The sequence below is a fragment of the Anas acuta genome, chromosome 10 (genome assembly GCF_963932015.1).
Source record: "Anas acuta chromosome 10, bAnaAcu1.1, whole genome shotgun sequence".
Taxonomy (NCBI): Eukaryota; Metazoa; Chordata; class Aves; order Anseriformes; family Anatidae; genus Anas; species Anas acuta.
Genome location: NC_088988.1, coordinates 14295220 through 14315902, shown reverse-complemented (window position 1 = coordinate 14315902; position 20683 = coordinate 14295220). Strand labels below are relative to the sequence as shown.

The window sequence follows — 20683 nt, the reverse complement described above, 5'->3', positions numbered from 1 at the left end:
CAGAGACGTGACTCTGTCAGGGGAGGTTTTGCTCTTTCTATTTCTCTGTTTCCATCAAAGCAGACTAACAAGTCACTGCAAAGCAAAACGTACAAGTAGGGTCCCAGCTAACCCCCAGCTGGGCCTTTGTTCTCTAACATTTCCTTAGATGACTACTCCTTACACCGAACTGCGACAAGTCAAGATACAGTTCTTCTGCACCCGGAAATCTCTCCTAACACTGAGAGTAACTTGTGAGCAGCATGTCCAAACAGATCGGGTCAATATAATAAGACTGAACAATTCAAAAACTAGACTCTGTTGCTACAATACCGGAAAATATCAACCAAAAAGCTCCTCCACCCCGCCGCCCACAAAGTCCTAGACATAAAACCACACTGACTTCATGAACCCTTACCACTTTTGTTTTAAACAGACCGTGCATTCTTCAGAGTCCTCTTACACTTTTAAATTAAAACCTAACAGCAGGTACAGCAAAAGCAAAGCATTCACATATGCAACAAACCATGAAAATAAAAAGATTATCTGGGAGAGCAGAAACTTTCTTTAGAAAGTATAAATTTAAAAATTAAAAAAGGGCACTATAGTACAAAATAATTTCTGCCAAATGAAAAAATAAATAAATTTAAGAAAATTTAAAATTAAGTCGATTCCAGTAATCAGAAGTTCTCTGACATGTGGCTCCCATTATCATCTGCTTGACGAACAATTCCTTTCAGTTCCTTTCTTTTGCTTATAACTCTTCACTCCCTGCTCTTTCAGCCAACAGAAACTAAAGAGATTTCCAAAAGTATCTCCTTAAGAGAAGGTCAATCCAAGGAATACTCTTTCTATTTACCAAGAAAAAAAAAAAGTAACCACTAAAGAAACTGAAAATGAAAGGAAAAACAGATTATCTCAAATGAAAAGATGGCAAGTTAAAGAAGCCTTGTACGCTGACTAGGAAAAAAAAAAAACGAGATTAAATAGCTGGATTTTGGGGTGCATATTTTCACTGATTAAAGTAATCAATTCAACAAGGCTATGCTAAATTATTTTAATACCATGGAAGTGTAATTATTTCTGCATTGTGAGATCTGAATCAACTTACAAAATTAACATGGCAGGCAAGTAGAAGACTCCTCCCCTACACACACTGATCAGCACATACCCCACCGTTACCAACATCATCGTTTCTAGCAAAATAATATGAGAAATTTCAGTGCTATTCTTGCTGAAGGGAAGCAATGCACATGAGGAAGCAGTGTTTGCTGGAAATTGCTCACAGGTGCTTTGAGCAAAACTGGTGGGGAAAAACTCACAAACAACAGATGTCTTTGTAAGTTTCTGGAAGTAATCACTTAGCAGACTGAAAATATTGGTAGATAGCAGTCGGCTGTTTTTACATGCCTACTGCTTTTCTCACTGCTCTGAGGATTAACACCGAAGTGTGGATTAGCAGCTGCCTTGCACTTGTCTCAGCCTACTCGCTGACCCTACCTACACGTAAGGGATGTTCACATTGCTGTATATTGTCAAACTTTTGCATGACTAGGAAAAAAAATACCTGCAGGTTTAACAACACATAATCAAAAAAACATATTTATTTAAATAAAGACAAATACTTACTAAACAAATGGTAAGAACTACTTGCTTTCTGTAAACATTAGGCCTTTCATTGGCAGAGGGAGTGTACTAGACCAATTTTATTGCAGTTCATATTGCTTGCTATTCTGCAGTCCATTCTATTCTATTTTGGTCAAAGTACATTTGCAAGTCTTGCTGAGGAAATTGAGTCATCTGCCATAGATTTTACTTATGAAATTGAAAATAGGCGGGGTCCGTTTGACCACGAAAATTGAAAACTTTGGTCTATGCAGTATCTCCTCATTACACTTACCAAATGTAGCAGGGTCACAATTAACATTTTCATTTGTTTGTTTGTTTTTTCCCCCCTCTCCTTCTTCTTCTTATCTCCTATATACTTGCTTTTACTTGCTTTGGTAATTCAAAGCTTAAAAAAAAGTCAAACAATGATTTTTAAATTAATTCTTTGCTGTTGTAATTTTCTTTGTTCTTAGCTTATAGAAGCAGTTTACCACTTCAAAAAAAGTATAGTGGGTGTTCCATCATTTGTAATGCTTACACAATCTCTCTCTTTTTATGTATAAAAATCATACTGTTGTCAAGATAGCTCATACATCCAATCCCAGATTTTTATAAAAGATGACAATTGCTTTGCTCTTTCAAAATGCCAAGCCTCTCATTACTGTCATCAGTGTAACTTGCCCTTGGTTAAGAAACATTACTTCATACCTTCTCCCTAAGCCTGACACAAAGACAGTGACTTAAGATCAATCAAGATAAGTGGCATTATTTTTTAAATGGATCTTCATTTTACTGCAGTACATTTTTAATCACTGGTCTCCTCAAAAGCTCTCTGTCCTTCTCAGAAAGAGCACCTGGCTCCTCACTCAGTCACCATTTGCATTTTCCAGTATCACCAAATTCCCTCCCATTGGCTTCCCGTCTGAATTTAAGTCCTTGGTGTGCTTGCTCTGTATATCTTCCTGCACACAGGAAGCTCAAACAAAGGTAACTGCGAAAGAAAATCAGCAACACTAGTGACTGGAATTAGAGCATTGTTTTTGCGATTGCTAGGCCACGCTTTTCTCTCTATAGAACAGTTCAGATGATAGAGAGATACAGCTGGCTTTTTACCACATTCACAGCACCAGCTCCATTATCCTGGAAGTACGTACAGATTATGGATTACTGCCAGCTATTCAAACTAATAGCAAATTTTCAAACTCCATGATTCTACCAATCCAATAAAATGCCACATTAAGCCCCCTCTCAAAGACTGGTCACTTATACTCCACTGCTTGGCACTGTATGTTTACATTCAAGTTCTTTCAAAGAACGTATTTTAATTTCACCATTACGTGGATCTGGGTGCTACAGAGATGCACCCTGCATCAAGAGGAGTAGAGTAGTACACTGAATAGTTAAAAACAGCTAATTAAATGATAGCCAAAATCACCTTCACTACAGTTGTATGTTTGGTGTAATCTCTACTTTTCATACATGTTGTAAAACAACACCAAGGTATTAATCTCAGCTTCTCTGTCTATATTCTGTTCCTGATTTCAGGAATAAAACCCATGGTGGATGACTCCATTTGCTCAACAAGAATCGCACAAGAATCAACAGGTGACCACACTCCAACAGAACAGAGTACAGCACAGCATGACACGTATTGCAATAAAATATTTGCACGGTATATTCTGTCTGCCAATGAGCAACAGCAGCATCTTCACACAGACTTACTTGAACAGGAAGAGCTTGTTATCTCCATCAGTTTTGGAAGAGTGCAGAGGTGACCTCGGAAAGATACTCTGGGGAATTCTCGCCCCAGCTTCTCACGAGGACAGTTTACACTCTGAAGCATGAAGTCTCCTGGGCGAGCACCATCCCGTGACATGGGCACAGTTTTCCACATTCTTAGTTATCAGGCCTTTGGTCTTGGACAGCAGCTATGTGATGTTAGTTTTCATGATGCAAGATTGTTTTGCAAGGAACATTTCATAAAGAGGGAGCTATATACTCTGCAACAGAGAATAATTTATTTGCCTTAGTCCCTAATTAATCTCAATTTGTGAGATAGGAAAGCTGTATGCCAAGTAGGCTAATGTTTCCTCCTCACTTGTTTCACTGCTTCTCAGTCTTCGTTATGTTTCAATAATTAAGGGTTCTTAATTATTAAGTTATTAATAATAACTCCTGAATGCTGCCAATTCTCTTCCAAACCAAATAATTCTATTTACAGCCACCACTACAACTATGCAGTATGGCTAAATCTCCAGCATATATGTAGATCCCTGCACTTTTTAGGGCTCCCTGACGCAGGTACAGGCACAGGTCTAGAGAACAACATTCACTGTGTGGTTAACTGGGTTCCATAAAACAGCAAAGATGCTCCATGGAATACCACCTAAACACCCCAACCGTGCATATATGGAAGTGTGCAAACACACCAGCCCAGGAGATAGGATAAAATGATAAATGTATGTCCAAACCTTTGCCTTGCTTTTATCTTATTGCCAGGAAAAAACACAGTAGCAAAACTGTACCAGACAGTCTGTGGGCTGGTTGTACTGTGTTCTCCAAAAACTTTAGGTTGTCTTTAATAAAAGCAAAAAGACAAAGAACAGAGGACGGTGTTCACATAACTGCTTTCTTTTTGGAAGGTGGTTAGGCTAGAGAGCCAGCTCCCCTGCTAGAGCACCGTGTGTGTAAGCCTTCCGTGCAAGCCATCGTGTTTTCTTCGGTGAGGGATGAACACCAGGAATCAAGGAAAATTACAGACAAAACACCTACTTTAAAACAACTATAAGCAAGCCAGATTAGTGAGGATAAATGAAAGCTGAACAATTAGGCACGACACAACTACTGTAAAGGCAGACCAGGAAGCTTTGCAGTGGTAAGGTGTACTCAGCCAGACTAGGTCGATAATCATCCCTGGGAGAAGCCGGCAGGAGCGGCTGCGTGACTCGACCTGTCAAGGTTTTGTTCCCTATCGTCAGTTTCTGAACTCCCTTTAAGAAAACTACCACTCCCGTTCTTCATCACACTTGGTTAAATAAGTGGAAATTAGTACATCTTAAAACACCCTCAGATCTTTCCATTTGGACATGACTAAGCCAGATACTCACTAGTTCTTATGGAGGCTTTACCTACGTGACAAGTTAAGGCGTGCTGAAGGCACGGATGGACAGGCTTTCGTCTAGCCAGCACCAATAACAGGCAAAGTATAGTAATGCACATTAAGCTGCAGTTAGGCTTAAAATGTTAAAGAAGGATTCCCAAGAGGGCTGTACTTTGATACAGCCTGTGACGATGATATGTAGCGTTCCTGCAGCTCCCTGCCTGAGATACTGAGACCTAAACCTTAACTACATGCCTTCAGCCCAGGGACAGAGCTCTGAGCAGAGATTCATTAGAAAAACAGACATTCAAAGAAAACCCTGTGACCCTCCCCACAAGATAATTGAATTTCTGGAGCGGCGTAGGAGCTAATATCTTCTTTGTAATTGCACTGTGCACGCACAGCCTCCCTCGTGCACACCACAGTAAAAATATTTTTGTAATGAAATTGGCTGCAAAGCAGCTAGCACCAGGTTTTACAAGCATCGCTGGTCACAAAGCCTGTGACAGTGAGAGACAGGCTGAGAGGTTTTCATGCACAGAGAACATTAAAAATAAATAAATGTAACTTAATCTAAGATTTAATAAAATTTTACAAATATTTTTAATATTCCATCATATTTTAATATTCCATCTACAAATGACACTGGAGTTGAACATCAAAAGGTAGAGTGGCTAATAACCCTGCAGCTGCTGAGGGATTCCTTTAACCTAATTTCAGCTCTCTGAGCAGTTATGTTCAACTAATCGTGTCGGCTTGCTCTTCAGTCAGAAAGAAATGGCTGAATTAGCAGATCCCTGGACTATGTCTCCTGTACATACATCTTGGCATGCTGAAAATTACACTGCTGCAGAGAACCTTAACTTCAATGAAAACCTAATTTAAAGATTGAAGACATGCAAAGCTGATCCCCCAGCAGAAAACACGTTTGTTCTGTTTGGATGATCCATTTTGGCTTTTGTAGATTTTTGTGTGTCAGGATCTTCACAAACTTCTATACAAGAGATCATAAGGCCTGAACTCCGTTTGAATTTTTGCCCATAAAACAAAGTAAGTTTGCTAGACTTACTGTTCTCACAAGATCTGGAAGCAAATGAATACACACAAGACAGATATTCTACAGCAGACTCTACAGCAGAAAAAGTTACAGGAACAATGGGATTGATGCAAACATTATTTTCAGGTCAAGTATTTCTTTCTTGCAGAACCGAATAGTTTCATTAGTCAACACGTTTTAATGAAGACATCTGTTCACAGCCTTAAGGATCAAATTTTAACACAAAAAGCTGCCAAGGCCCATTTTCATTATACTTTGGGGTTTGTTTCTTTGTTTGCTTGTTTTTACAAAAAGGAACTGTTGTAACACAGTGTCCAGATGGTAACAGTGATATTACTTTTCCAAACACTTGCATCTTAAGATAAAAGGTGGTTCCCTCGAAAAGGCTGTGCAGTGTTCAGATAGCATTCTTAGCAGAGACAGTAAAGTTTTGCAGAACTGAGTATTGCTGAAGAATAGAAAGCCCTAAATAAATTTCTTGGCCTTTCCTAGTAGTTCAAGAACCCTGATATCTCCACATTTGGCAGCAAAGCATTCTAGAGTATTGTTGATGTGTATCAAGAGACCACCATGTTTAGATAGCCTAAGAAAAACGCAGATGACAGCACTCAAATACATTCTAAATCTGTTTATGTTCTTTACTTATGTGGCCCCTCACATGGGCTCAGCAAAACTTCTGCTCTTAGGACTGTCACGAAACCTCCTTCTTAGTGAATTTGGAAACTATAACAAATTATTCAACTTACAATTATATATTTTGTTTTTGCACAGATTATAACCCGTAAATTTCATAAATAAAATTCAGATATGGGTTCTTTTCTTGAATCACTCATGATCAACTACTTAGCAAAAATCCTAATCCAATATTAGATATAGTCCAGAGATCTTATTCAAAATAATAGTAATAAAGACAGCCTATTAAAAATGTTTGTTTCTCCACAGACAGCACACAGCTAGCCAGAAATAGGAAACATTTTTGAAATACAAATTCTGATTATAAACTCATTCACTGAAGTAGCACTGGCAGCTCACATCACAAATCTGATAAGGAAAATTAATTTATTTGCGCTTTATCTACAAAGTAACCAATATTATCTAAAAGATTTTTTTTAATGTAAAAAAAAAAATCAAAGGACACTTTGTAATATTCAGCTTTTAATATATAGCTTTTTAGTATGTATTTAATATTTAGCTTAAGTTTTTTCAAAAACTGAAAATGAGAATTTCATTGCTCTGCAATAGCAAAAGGTTTATAGTGACCTTCCCAGATTAAAAAAAAAAAAAAAGAAAAACAACTCAAAGTATTTTGAAAACCTTGCTAATTTTTCAGTTATTCTTTTATTGTTTGCTTCTAAGTGTGTTGGTGTTTTGTCTGGGTTTCTTTTCTGTTCATTTTTTCCTTTTTGAGTAGGAGTACATTTACATCAGAAATAGATTCACACTACAAAGCAAGCGCTGGCAGTGAAATAACTGATAACTGTTAATGCCAGTTCACTTAAGACCTTGGACCACTGAGTCGATTTTCACTGCAGGTGGCAGAAAGCACGAGCCATAAATCCCAGGCTGCCCCAGTATTTTATGAAAATAAAGGCAAAAGGCACACTAGGTACCAAACCATGCAACAGTAAGTTCTGTGAGAGAACAGAATGAAAGTGCAGATTGATTATTTTAACCTGGACAGCTTTTAGGCAGCAAAAAGACCCTCTGTACTTTAAACACAGGCTCAAACTATCACTGCTACACTGACAGCACTGAGCTCCCACATACCACAGCCAGACACACGCTTCCATCAAAAAACGCAGGTTAGGGCCAAACTACTGACGTGGATGGGGATTTTAAAAACATAAGATGCTCACTCACCATTTTAAGACTAACGCATAGCATTTACTTCACTGTGGATTACCACTGTCATTAAAATTTTGCGTTTACTGGATTTTACCCAACAGGTAAAGCGTGTTTCTTTGGCACTACTCTGCAGATACCATGCACATGCTTACAGTCAGCAACAGCTTTGGCATCTGCAAAAGCTACACAAAGCATAGTTTTACCAAAATAAATAAAATTCCATACTATTGATAATATATTAGTTCCTCTAAAACACTTCAGAATTCTGAAGACTGCATTTGGTTGTGCTCTGCATGAAAGAAACAGCCAAAGCTTTCCCAGACAACCCAGACTATGGTTTGGCTGTAGCGGAGTAAAGAATTAGATGTAGAGCTAAGCAGAGATCTTTGATTTCTCCCTAAATAAACATCCATGAAGTTACTATCAGACTTTCACTGTACTTTGCAAAACTACATTAGGGAACAGCTTTACCAAACAAGTTGACTTATATTACACAACTCAGAGGACTTAGCAATTTAATAATAATAACCCTGTTTCAGAAAATGCAATGATTTTACTCCTCAGTAAAGATAGCTTCAGAACAGTGTAATCCTATGTGGATATTAACACCAACATGAAGTACTTACCCTTCAGCAGTAACTCTTTGCCATTTGCAGTTATTTGGTTTACCATTATTCTTCCTTCTGCTCTTAGCACATGCTCTAGTAAACGCCTTCTCTGTGAAGTCCTAAGGATCAGACAAGTTTAATATCGTATTCCCAAAAGAACTTTTCCTACCTCTGACAAACTGACTGCTGGCTGCAGTGCTCTGTGGGACTGATCTCCTTCAGGAAGCAAGAGGGCTTCTTAGAGAAAGCTAAGCCAACATTGATATACTCCTGGCATTATAATCCTTTCAACACTGAGAAAATATACAAATGTCAAGTTCTCACTGAAAATGCTGTTCGTGAAATCCGAATCCAGCCACATCTAAGAGGCACTTTGCCAGCTGTTTGCACACTTACTCAGAAAAGCATTTGCCACAGATCTGCTGCTTGCTGAGTGCGGAATCAGACAGCATTTTAAAGCTGCTAATGCCGTGAAGAGTATCGCTCTGTGACGTTTGCCCTCCAGGCACTTCAAGTGAAAACAGTGATGTATTTCTTTCCATCTTCAATAATTTTTTACTATGATTACCCATTAGTGGATGAATCATATGAAAGATCACATACACACACAAAGAATCTGTATGATGAAATGGAGGTTTATATAAGATACAGAGGCAGATACTAACTTAATGATTCTAAGTAGTTCATAATTACCAGAACGCTATACATTCTGCTTGTTTATAAGGAGGTCCTTAAACCACACACACCACACTGAAACTATCTACATTACCCAGTAGCTGTAACCACCAAGAATGCCTCGGCGATTAAAAATGCCAAGTCACTTTTGAGAAATGGATTTAGGAACTCACGTTGCTTAAGAGCTTTCATAATATAACTCTTCATCGCCAGCTGAAAAACACTATAAAAACAACCTTTGTACTTCACTGTAATCCACTTCAGAGGTTCTTTCATGTGGAACAACTCCAAATCGTTTCTCACGACTATCCTCCCTGAAACTCAGTCCCCTCATATGCATGAAGGCATCTCAGATAAGACACGCCCTGTGTCAAAACACAGGAAGAATGTTTTTCTGCAGGGAAAATGCTAAAATACATTCTCAGTTTCTCTGAAAGGCACCAAGCTACGTCTACGAGCCTGGCATACAGATTCTATGGGATATTCAATTCACTTTTCTCTCTGATATCAAAAAATGGAAATGGTTTCCAGCCCTGTACCCATTCCGCTAAGCGTGTCTGTGCAGTAAGAAAGATGAACATAGACTAGAAAGAAAACACACCAAGAATAAAAGCCAACTGCACAAGCCACTAAGTGAGAACAAGCAGCTGGGTACAGTGACCATTAAGTCAGTATTGTCACCAGCTCACAAAATGTCCTACAGAGAGCAAGCAGAACTGGAGGAGATGGAAGCAAGAGTGCTAAATATCTCCAGACATACAGAAAGTAACTGAAAAAAGGTTTCAATTAAAGGTTTAAATTACTTTGAGAATTTCAATGTATGTACACGTTACACATTACATACTACACAATGTATGTAACAGACATTTACTATCCATTCCTGGAAGACAATGAGAAGACATCTATTTTGTCTGTCAGTTTACTGTGAACCCCTGAATGCTTTATTTGCTGTCAGTTAATTCATACAGAAAGTGGAAACTATTAGATTTTTCTTGCATTTGAGTAGGACTTTATTCCATGTGAAAACAGAGCATGCAAGAGACTTCTTTTAACTAAGGGAAAGAAAAAAAGGAGAAAGACAAAAAAGATCTAAGCATGTATATGCTCCAAGGATGAAGAGTCGATCTTTCAGTGTGAAGTGCTACAAATGTCCAAAACTCACTTGCAACCATGGTCACATTACTTAAAGAACTGTGAAAACATCAAATTCAGCCTGAGACTTTCTAAACAAAGGAAGTCACTCCATCCCAAACAAAATTTTCAAGGGTGGAGAGCACTCTGGCATTGCACATATGATAACACATAGAATAAATAACAAACTGTGGTTATTCAAACACACAATTATAAAGAGCTCACAGATCTTCCAAAATAGCACAACACACTGCACACTGTGTAACGCAGCACAGAGCAACGCAAAGCCAGATACCTGGAAAAGCCAGAGTGGCTTTTATTATCATTTTACAGGAAGTCCATCAGTTTGCAAGAGCATCAGAGCAAAGTAAGAACAGCGTGTAGCTCACCGAAATTCTTCGTGTGGCAACAGGTAACGTGGGATCACTTCACTTCTGCTCCACTGGTCAGGAATTAAATAAAGCACATGCAACAGAAGGTAAGTCAGAGGAAACTCAGGGACATCTAACAGTGAGCTTAGCCTACCTGCCAAACACGTGCTTCCACCACAAAAGATACTGTGTCTTCAAAAGGGCAAGGGCAAAGCACCACCATTAAAATTATTCTCTGCGTGTTGCCTTCAGTTACAGCTTTGAAGCTCCCTGCATGTACACTAAAGGGCACTGTACAAAAAGGCAGACAATCATCCCGCCGTCTGGTTAGACAGCACTGGGATGTAGCAAATAAAGCTCAGCTAGACTTCCTGACATGTCCAGCTGCAATGCCCCTGAAACTAATCCATGACATCACCCCTACATTCTCTGGGGCATATAGCCACATCAAAAGTAAATGGTTTGTTTCTGCTGGGGCAATATAACTTGGATTTAAGTTACATCCATGCAGAAATTGAAGTTGGCTAAGGTTGGCAAGGTTTTGCTGATGATGCTCTAGAAACAGCTCTGCTCTGGAGATCATGTCCCGGTACAGAGTACAGAAAACAAATTATGAATGTAAGGAAATGAAGGCGTCCTAGATGGAGCTGACAGAATACTCTAAACAAGTTTTGGTGCTGAACACTTCATATCATAAGACAACAGACTGGACAGTGATAACTGGAACAGAAAAAAAAAAGCAGAAAACGTTTGTGAGCAGCAAGATCTGAAATGAGACTTGCAAATCGGTTAGGGAACCCCTACTTCTTGTCCTATGCATCAAGTTTGAAAACAAATATATACTATGGCAATAGCAGTGAAAGGGAAGTCAGATATATTACTTAGAGGTGGATCAGGACTGCAAAACCCCTGAATACAAAGGTAGAAACCAGAAGAGAAACAGTAATGTGCTATTCTCCATCAGAGAGGGTGCAGCAGCTACACTGTCACCTTGAATTACTCCAAGTCCCAACCCAGACTTGACTTCCTCCATGAAAATCCAGAGGTGGACTTTGCACACAGTGATTAAGCTCAGGGCTGCTCAGCCTGCAAGCACAGACAGAGTCATGACACAAGGTAGCACTGCTATAGATAATTCTATGAAAAGCAATTATACTCCAGGGCATAAGATTTGTGTTTTACTGCCGCAATCAGCATTTTAAAGTATGCAAGAGCAAGTCTTAACAAGTTTCCTTAGGAATTACCCTAACTCAGCAGATGGGCAGCTTCTAATGGCACACCAGAAGAGTGCTTCTTTCCCTTTGACACGGAAGTGAAAGGCAAACGTTCACTCTGTTGCCTTACTGTAAGGAGATAACTGTGAAGACTAGATGCTGTTCTAAACTCTTCAAACAAAAAATTGCTGGATACTGGAAAAGGAAAAATGAAGGATAGCAAATAAGCTGTAGAAAATAAATACGGTTTAATTCAGGCGTAATTAGCTCGAACCTGTACGTAGTACTGCATGCCTCTGTCCAAAACAGCCTGCGTCATCCCTCCTCTCCCAGGATATTGTTATACAATCTCTGCTGCAGTTCCCTGTAAGCCAGCTTCCAACATCAGCTTGCAGCTTTGATTCTAATTTTCTAAGTGATCAATGGATTGCATCCTAGTTATATGACGGACCACGTGGCAGTCAATGAAAGAGTTCGGCTACTAGGAGAACACAGGTCACTCGGGAGGCAAATTAAGGGTTCTGGATTCAAGTGGATAGACCCATGGGGCACATTTCAGCTTCTTGCCATTGCACTCTGACCACCAGGACAAAGCTGGGATGATGTCTGTCCTCTCGCTACCACTGGCATCTTCTCCCTCACCTCTCCCCCCAGCTGCCCTGCACAGCCTGGCACTGGCCTTGCACCATCTGCTTAGCAAAATGCCATTTCACTTACATCTCCAACAAGTCTTAGGCTGCCTCCCATGAGCAAAGACAGCTAACTTGGCAGTTTTGCCAAGCGATCAACCTTCCCCGTTCATCCATAAGCTAATGAATGGAGCCAAAGCTCTTTTTGGTCAATTAGTGCTTTATCCTGCACATCTAACCCCACCTCTCTGTTCTACAGAGCAGAATGAAGATCAAAAGATGATTCAAAATATTCCACCAAGTACCTTTAATAGCAGCAAATATTTGGGGGGGGGGGGGGGGGGCGGGGGAGGGGAGAAGAATTCCTAGCACTGTCCTAACCCACACCTCTGTTGCTCAGACATGAATTAAGACTGCTGAGGAAAAAAAAAGGTTTTCTTTTTTCCAGGCCAAACCTAATACCTACCACAAAAAAAAACCTACCCCTTTAACTCACAAACTTCTTTTTATGGCCCAAAAGAGACAGTTTGAAAGGGCCACTCAGGACAAAGAGGCAGTTTGCAGCCAACAGAACAACCTCTGGATAGGTGTGCACTGGATGACAGAAGAGAGGGGACCTGTGCCACATAACAGCATGTAAGATGCTATCACATCCAAAACCCTGAAGAGAAGCTAACCACACATAGATTATAAGATCTGTATTTTTCCTGGTCATGTAGCTATTTTATATTTAAAGACAACATATTTAATGTATCTCAAATATTTGATATTGCTGGTATTTTTGGTGTATGGTGTTGTTATTTTATATGCATCAAAAAAAGGTTTTGTCGGCTTTGCACTGACTACAGCAGCCAGCGGGAAAGATGCAGTTCTCCGTGTGTGACAAAAATCCAAGTATACTGAAAGAAGTCATCCAAAGCAGCTCAGCTGAATGAACAAAAGATAGTACTACTCACCACTAAGGGACCACTTGGCATCACTTAAACAGATGCCTATTGAAAGCAAAGTAGGAAAAGGGATTTACAAAATCAAACAGCAAAAATACTGAAACTTTCTTATCTGTGAAAATGCAAATCAGCTCAGTATGGCATGACATCCAAAATTTCTGATTCAAAAGGTTACTGAAGACAACACAAACATTCCTAAAATGTAATTCCAATAGACTTCAGATCATGTCTTAAAACGGTGCCTTTTTTTTTTTTTATCCATAGCTCATATAACAAAGTATTTCCAAAAACAAATGAAAAAAAACTTTAACCAATGGGTTAAAGATACAAAACCCTTGATCAAGTAAGTCTTGCACCAGTGGATTGGTAATATAAATTTTGCTGAAATACAAAATCAGTCTGCATATTAAGTTATTTCTTACATTGTAGTCAAGAGCAGATGTAAATTTTTAACCTGGTCTTGGAATGGAAAAACTCACCAAATGCAGCTTTGCTCTCTCTGTGGCACTGTGTGTTCCCATTCTCTTACATGCACTTAAAAAGAAAGCACTGATCACCAAGAGTGATTTTCTTCCAAGTTTTTGTTCTTCTACTTCAGTGAATGGCACTTAGTGTGTTTGGCTACATTTCCTCCTCAATGAAGCTGCAAAGTTACTTAGTCACCATTCCACATGTAACTTTAGAGCAAAAGTCAAATTTAAACTTTACATGCAGAAACGTATTCCTTCATTTTGCTGTCGCCGAGAACTGGGGGAGAAAGGAAGCGTCACTATGTTCTTTAAGGAAGTGAAATGCTGCAGAAATTTGCAAGGGCAAATGGAATAAACAACACAAATCAGTTTTACTTGTGAGAGAGACAGGTACCACAAATACAATGAAGGAAACCCAAAACCTGATCTGAATTCCATTAGGAGAGTGCAGAAATTGAATAAAAGACAGAGCTCCAGCATATTGAAAAAAAAAAAGAAAATGTTAGAAAAAGAGCTTCATTGAGACTTAGTTTGAAGCTCAGCAAGTCAAAAGGAGCAAGCATTTGCAGGTAAAGATAGAAAATCCACGTCTTTTCATGTACAGCTGCTTAGCCTTCTGATACAGGTGTTCTCCTAAGCACAAAAATGGCAGCAGCTACAAAAGACAGTTGGTGGCTTTTTTTTTTTTTCCCTATCTTCTCTTATTTTTTGCGACCTACAGACCCACACACAGCTACAGGAGTTGCCTTCAGCTTACTTAGACATGGCCTTCGCTGAGCTTTTCCAAATAACTCAAATACCAGAGAACCCACAAAAAGGGCTATGTTTTTCTATATTTAGTTAAAGTCTCCTGGCAGCCAGCAGCTAGCACCAAGGTCCCTTTAGTGCCGGACAGCTGCTGCCTCACCAGCTCTGTCTTAATCACGGCACTAGTTGGAGGTATGAGAGACATGCTTAGCAAAATTAAAAGTTCATGCAGTAATGTGAACCTTTTCTTTCCGTGGCAAGCATTTTTATGGATGAGTTAAACCTGACAAGACCACACACTACTAAAAAAGACCAAGAAACTTGAGGTATCCACCCGGGAATCCATGAAAACAAGTCATACCAGATCTCGCAGCAAATCTCAGAAAAATGGTTTTGCTTTCAGGTTGCAATCCCTTTCCCCCACCCAAGTGTTATACACAGCTAATCATCTTACAAAGCACTTCCCCACTTTCATTTTTCACATTCCACATGCTTATCTTTTCTTATCTGAAGCAACAGTCCACTTATCTATGCACCTGTACACTGAAAAAGCACGCTGGAGTTTGGCACTGCTATCTGTGTTGTGCTAATTGCCAATTGCACAAACAGAAAAAAATACTGGGCTTCACAAGGATAACTGCTGCTAAGACCCCTTTCAGGATCTGTGTTTCCAATGATAACAATTGCTGTGTATCCTAATTATGTTTATAGTAGAGTACAATAACTCAGGTCAGAGTATCTCAAAACCACCTTTAAATAAAAAGAACAAATACCAACATATTCAGCACTCATGGGACACCTTTAAAACCTCCAAATTCACACAGAGAAAGAAAAATGTGATGCAAAGCTTGGCAGAACAGGAAAAAAGAAACAAAACTACCTTTCCTCATCAAAATACAATTAGATTGAATAAGATACAGAGAAATCTGTATCATTTTCATCAGACAATAGTGAACAAATCACCAGAGAAGACAGATGACTGACACTGGTATATTTCTCTTCTCAGGTGACTTTTCTCCCAAACTGTTATGAGTTTCTGCCTTGACTCCTCCCCAGGTCCCCTCTTGCATGACTTCTTTTTACAGTTTAGAGGCAACAGAAATAACGCTGAAGATGCACGTGTTACAGAGGTTATGCAAAAATACACTGTTATGTCTACTCTAACAGCATCATTGACCCACAGTGCTACTAGCACAAGTCCTGGTTTGAACTTAAGAGAACCTAAAATATATTTGGACACGTATTTTTATCATTGCTATTTAGCTGCAATATCTAATTTGTTATTGACTAATTTTATCTTGTCTCTGGACTTTGCCAAAACATCTATGTATAAGAATTAAGAGCTCTGCAGAGCAATTTTTGAATGATTTATGCATCTCCATTAAAGGTATCTTTAGATATACTTTATGCAAGCTTCAATTCAACTCTTGCAAACAACTTAAAACCTTCACTGTTCAGTTACCACATATTAAAAAGCAGTGACTTGGGAAGAAGTAAAAATTCACTGCTTTCACAGCAGAACCTCCTTCATCCATCTACTCCGGTTCCAAACCAGCCTGTTAAAACTGACCAGCACAACCTGCTGCTGCACAAGGACGTCATACGTACCGATGCAGACTGTAAGCATGAGGAAAAGGTCTCAAGTCTAGTTAGAAAACTGTGGGCTGAAAGAAAGCCATGTGATAATTGGAACATAAGTAGAGCAATTCATTGGCAAAACCCAAGGGTGGCAGCTGACCAAGGTTGGTTAGTGACACCAAGCTGATTAGCGTCTCATTTCCACAAACAAAAGTCACAGGAGGATAAATAACTTCCCTCGGGCCACATGACACTGTTGCACTTTGGTTAACATGGTGTGCAACCACTGTAAAGCTGAGATTCCTGTTAAAGCAAAGCTTAGTTGTTTTTGTAGGGTTTTTAACCACTATTCAGTCCCCCCTTCCCTTTTCTTATTCTGTGTACCCAAGCTAACACGCTTGCGTTGTTTCAAAGACTGAAGAGATGCCAAATTCACATTTCTCATCCCTGTCAAACCATAAAGCAGGGTTCACGTGTTTGTCATAGGATCACAGGATAATTCTTTGTGCTTCTTTTTCTAAATGGAAGATGTCAAATTCTATTACAAGCACTAACTGTAGGAAGGACCTGCTTAGAAGAAAAATGCTGGTTTTATTCACAAGCCAGCAGTGAAGCTATCTGGGAAGGGTGAATTGTTATGCACTGACCAATATTGTCTTATGCAAGGGGTTGATGAGAAATTCTTATTGCAGAATGGCTTCACCTCTGTGTTGCTTAGGTGACACCACATCACTTAATATCCCAAATAATGCAGAACTCAGAGAAAAAGCATTCACAAACAAGACCATGAAAAAGGTTGGAGTAAGAAGGTCAGAGGGAAATGAGAATCCATCAGAATTGTAAGCTTACGACATTGTGCAAGGAATATCTGAACAACAGATCTCCTACTTTGCGTCTAGAGACCAGCTATAAGCAGTTATATTACCATGATAAATCACAGGCTTGAAGGGCCATATCATTACTCAGTCACTTTAACCCATCCCTGATCAACTGAGCAACCCAAACAAGTCTTTAAATGTCTTGAAATAATGTTCTGAGTAGCAAGCCACTTAAAGATTTCCCTGAAGAAAATTCAGCAGTCCCTTATACTGGCTGTGGCACTACTTGACTGCAGATAAAGCCTGGACAATTGGCGTTGTTCGGGCAGCTCTGCGTGCATTCTTGCAGTGCCAACATGAATCATGCGCACTTTGATGGGGCCACAACCCAGAACTGACAACCTGCATTTAAGTCAAACAAACTTTACGTTATCTAAAATCAGAGAGATCACCAACATCAACCGGTCCCACCGTGAGTCCCTCAATCTGCTGCCACAGAAAGCTCTGGAAGGTCCCCCTCTTTGCTCCACAATGCAGGTGCTAAGCAGCTGTAAGATATTTGGCCTCCAACAGGAGCTTCCCATCCCTACCAGGTCCTATTTTAGACTCTTCCCCCGGTAGGCGAGACTCCTGCTCTCTGCATAGGATACGGAAGGAAGCACCAAGAATAACACGGGGTGGGGGGGGAGTTTAGATTCCCCTCTGCAGAGCCATAAACCCAGGAAGCCTAGGAGGAGATCGACAAGGCAGTGGGGAAGAACACTCTTGTCAGTACAGGTAGGTAAGAAACGTATCTGTATACGCATACCCTGAGGATATGAAACAACACTTAATTACTGTGAAAGTAAATTAAAAAATAGAAGACAGTTATAGTTCAAACAGAAACAGGACTTAACTACTGTACATTAATGGAGATGTTACCAGATATTTATCAGTTTTAAAATAAAGAGACTGAGCTAACTTCCAGTAGCGTGGCTCTGTGTGCTGCAGAGACCAGAGCTTGCCAAGTACCAGCAGACTGGGACAGGGAGCTGAACATCTTTCAGTGCGCTGCTTGCCCACACCCTACAGGCACTGTGATAGCCAGACAACAGGCAGCTTGAGCTGACCTTCCTTTATCCCCCACGGCAGCAGCTTCCACAGGTTCCTCTTACCAGCCAAAACTAATGAGCAGAGAAACAACCTGCTCAGATGGGTAAAAATCATCTATTATTGTCATACACATTAACTATATGTCAAGTAACCCGGACTTCAAGTACACCTGTTTATAAAGTGAAGTCAAGGCCCTACACAGCCTTTAGGGCTAGCACCTCAACTTGTCTGTGGAAACTGACAAGTCGGGAAGGACACTTGCCTTCCACAAGCCCAAAATGTGCATGCTAGAAAAAAAGCAAACATAATAGACATTAGATCTATATGAAATCTAAAATTCATTTGAGAACTATGGGAAAAAAAAAGACACAAGGTATACATTGGAGATTGGAGAACAAATTCACAGAGAACCAAAGAGAATGCCAAGCCAGAAACTGGATATTGATCTCACGACATCTGAGTATCACTCAGCAAAACAACCCTTTTCTCCTCCTTGAGCGCAGGCCTGAATAGCGCAGGCTCCCTTTGGGGATTATCGTGCATCCCATAACATTTGCATTATGAAAGGTTTGACTGCACAGGCAAGGAGGAGCAGGCCAGGTGTTTACTGATTTTTCTTTTGTTGCCTAGAATCCTGCGTGATTCACAGAGGGCAAGTCAGATTCACGTGCTGAGCCCATGGGAAGATCCTCCTCGCAAAGGCTACAAGACTAAACATAACTAAAGCAGAGAAAACATAAGACACCACAAAGAGCTGAAATAACCTTTTAGAAGAACCGCCCCGCTCTCCACATCTAAGTGTTCTTCCTTTGCTGGCTGGAAACACTCGCTGCATTGACACTAAAAAACACCAAGGCAGGCTGAGCGCTGCCACCAGTTACCCAGATAACCAAACACACCGCGCACCGCCCCGGATCCCTTCCCGAGGCACGGCTCCCTTCTGCAAGCGGAATGCACGAACCGCTAACAAAAAGCTCTGCCCGAGAGCAGCCTCCCCGCCACCACACACTTGCTGTAGCATCCAGGGCCCGGTGTCAGCCCTCGCTGCCCAGGCGCCTTCCTCGGGGTGCCGGCAGCAGGGGAAGCGGTGCCCTCGCCGCGTTCCCCATCCCTGCTCTCCCCGGGACCGCAGCTCTCGGCGCCTATCTCCCCGCACCCTCATCGCCTGCGGGAGGCCCGATAACGGCGGCACCCCGGGCTAGCGAGGGGGAGCCCCCGGGGTGGATCCCGAGGGTGGATCTCCCCGGGGAGGATCTCCGGGGAGGATCTCGGGGGCTGGCGGTGCCGGAGCAGCCGGGGGCCGCCTTTGTGTGCCGCGGCGAGGCGGAGTCGGGCGGGGGAACCGCGCTCGCCCCGCCGGGGACCGGCAGCGGCCCCGGCAGCCGCAGCCCGGCCCTGGCCGCTCACCGTCGGAGCTGACGGTGTCGTAGGAGTCCGCGGCGGCTGGGGCGGCGGCCGGCTCTCGGTAGTCCACCCAGCTGAGCCCCTCCACGCTGTCGTAGTCGGCGCGGTGCTTGTCCTCCACCGGCACCACGGTGAAGTGCGGCATGGCTGCCGGGGCTCCCCGCGGCACGGCGGCCAGGCAGGCGGGACGCGGCGCGGAGCCGGCGGCGCATTCCTGCCCCGTGCGGTCACTTCCTCTCAGGAAACCGCGCTCCTCAACTCCACCCATTCCCCTCCGAAGCGCCGGGGCGGCGAGGAGAAGCGAGGCGAGGAGAGGCGAAGCGAAGCGAGGCGGAGCGGCGGCCGCCGCCCCCGGGGCCGGCGGGAGGGCCGGGGCCGCCCCGCAGCGAGGGCTGGGCGCGGAGGAGGGGCCGGGGGCGGCGCGGAGGAGGGAGAGGAGGACAAGGAGGAAGAGGAGGAGGAGGAGGAAGAAGATGAAGAAGGGGGTGTCCTGACAGGAGCCGGGCCCTGAGGGCGGCGGGGCGCGGTGTGGGCTCGGCACCGGGGGGGTTTCACCGCCCACCCCCCCCGGCCTGGCCGCCATTTGCTGGGCGGGAGCCATGAGGGGAGGGCGGCGGCTGGCCCGGGGGGGCGGCTGGGGTGGAAGCCCCGGTCCTCAACCCGTCGGCAGCGGCTTAATTAAAGGCATCGATTTAATTAGAAGCACATCGAGAGCCTTTACAGGAGCTGTCGCCAAGCACGGATGCGGCAGCTGTCCCTGTCCCCGCTTCCTGTGCTGGGGGTGGCAGCGGGGTGGTTCCTGGGCTTGCCCCTCTCCGCCTCGCTCCCTGCTCTGGCTGTGAAGCGCTCGGAAATAACGAGGCAAGCCCGAGGGAGACGGGAAGCATGACTGCACAAAAGGGGCTGGAGGGGCCGAGCAGCGAAATACTCCCCTTGGGAGAGCTGTACGCCAGCTAGACCCAGCGTATTTCCAGCCACATGCAAAGCAGACAGTTGCTAAGGCAGCAGACTGCCGGGGCAGATGAAGTGTGGCCCCGCTGCTGAAACAGGGCCTGGGAGCCAGGGCTGCCCCATTGTTATGTCCCACTCTTGGGGGCAGTGGGGTCTGACAGCCCCCCAGCAGCCCCGCCGGACGCCTGGGTGGCGGCAAGGGCTGTAAAGCCCTGGGCACGCCTGCCCCTCAACCCCTCATCCCTCAGGGAGCACAATTCAATTTGGCCTTCACATTTGAAAGAGCACTGGCGCCAGGGCTGGGTATCTTGGCCTTCGTTTTGCATAGGGCAGCCTTCGCGTGGCGTTTAAAGATGAATTAATAGTTGATAATGCTATTTATTGTCTGCATTTGAGAGCTAGCCTTGAAAGTAAAAGGATCCCTTCTTAATGCGTTATGTAATCACTGGAGGAAAAAAG

At 42.5% G+C, this 20683-nt stretch overlaps 1 protein-coding gene across 4 annotated transcripts in view; it reads right to left on the bottom strand.

Moving 5' to 3' along the window:
* The window catches only part of SLC12A4 (solute carrier family 12 member 4), a 49725-nt gene extending 30065 nt beyond the window's left edge, over positions 1-19660 (bottom strand). For 2 of the 4 annotated variants that reach the window (XM_068693889.1, XM_068693890.1), the window contains exon 1: positions 3310-3496. In XM_068693889.1, the coding sequence (XP_068549990.1) occupies positions 3310-3481 (172 nt within the window). In that variant the 5' untranslated portion in view covers positions 3482-3496. Of the gene's footprint in view, positions 1-3309; positions 3497-19276 lie in introns of those variants that run through there. The other 2 variants (XM_068693887.1, XM_068693888.1) reach the window with 2 other exon arrangements.
* Between the last annotated feature and the right edge of the window lie 1023 nt (positions 19661-20683).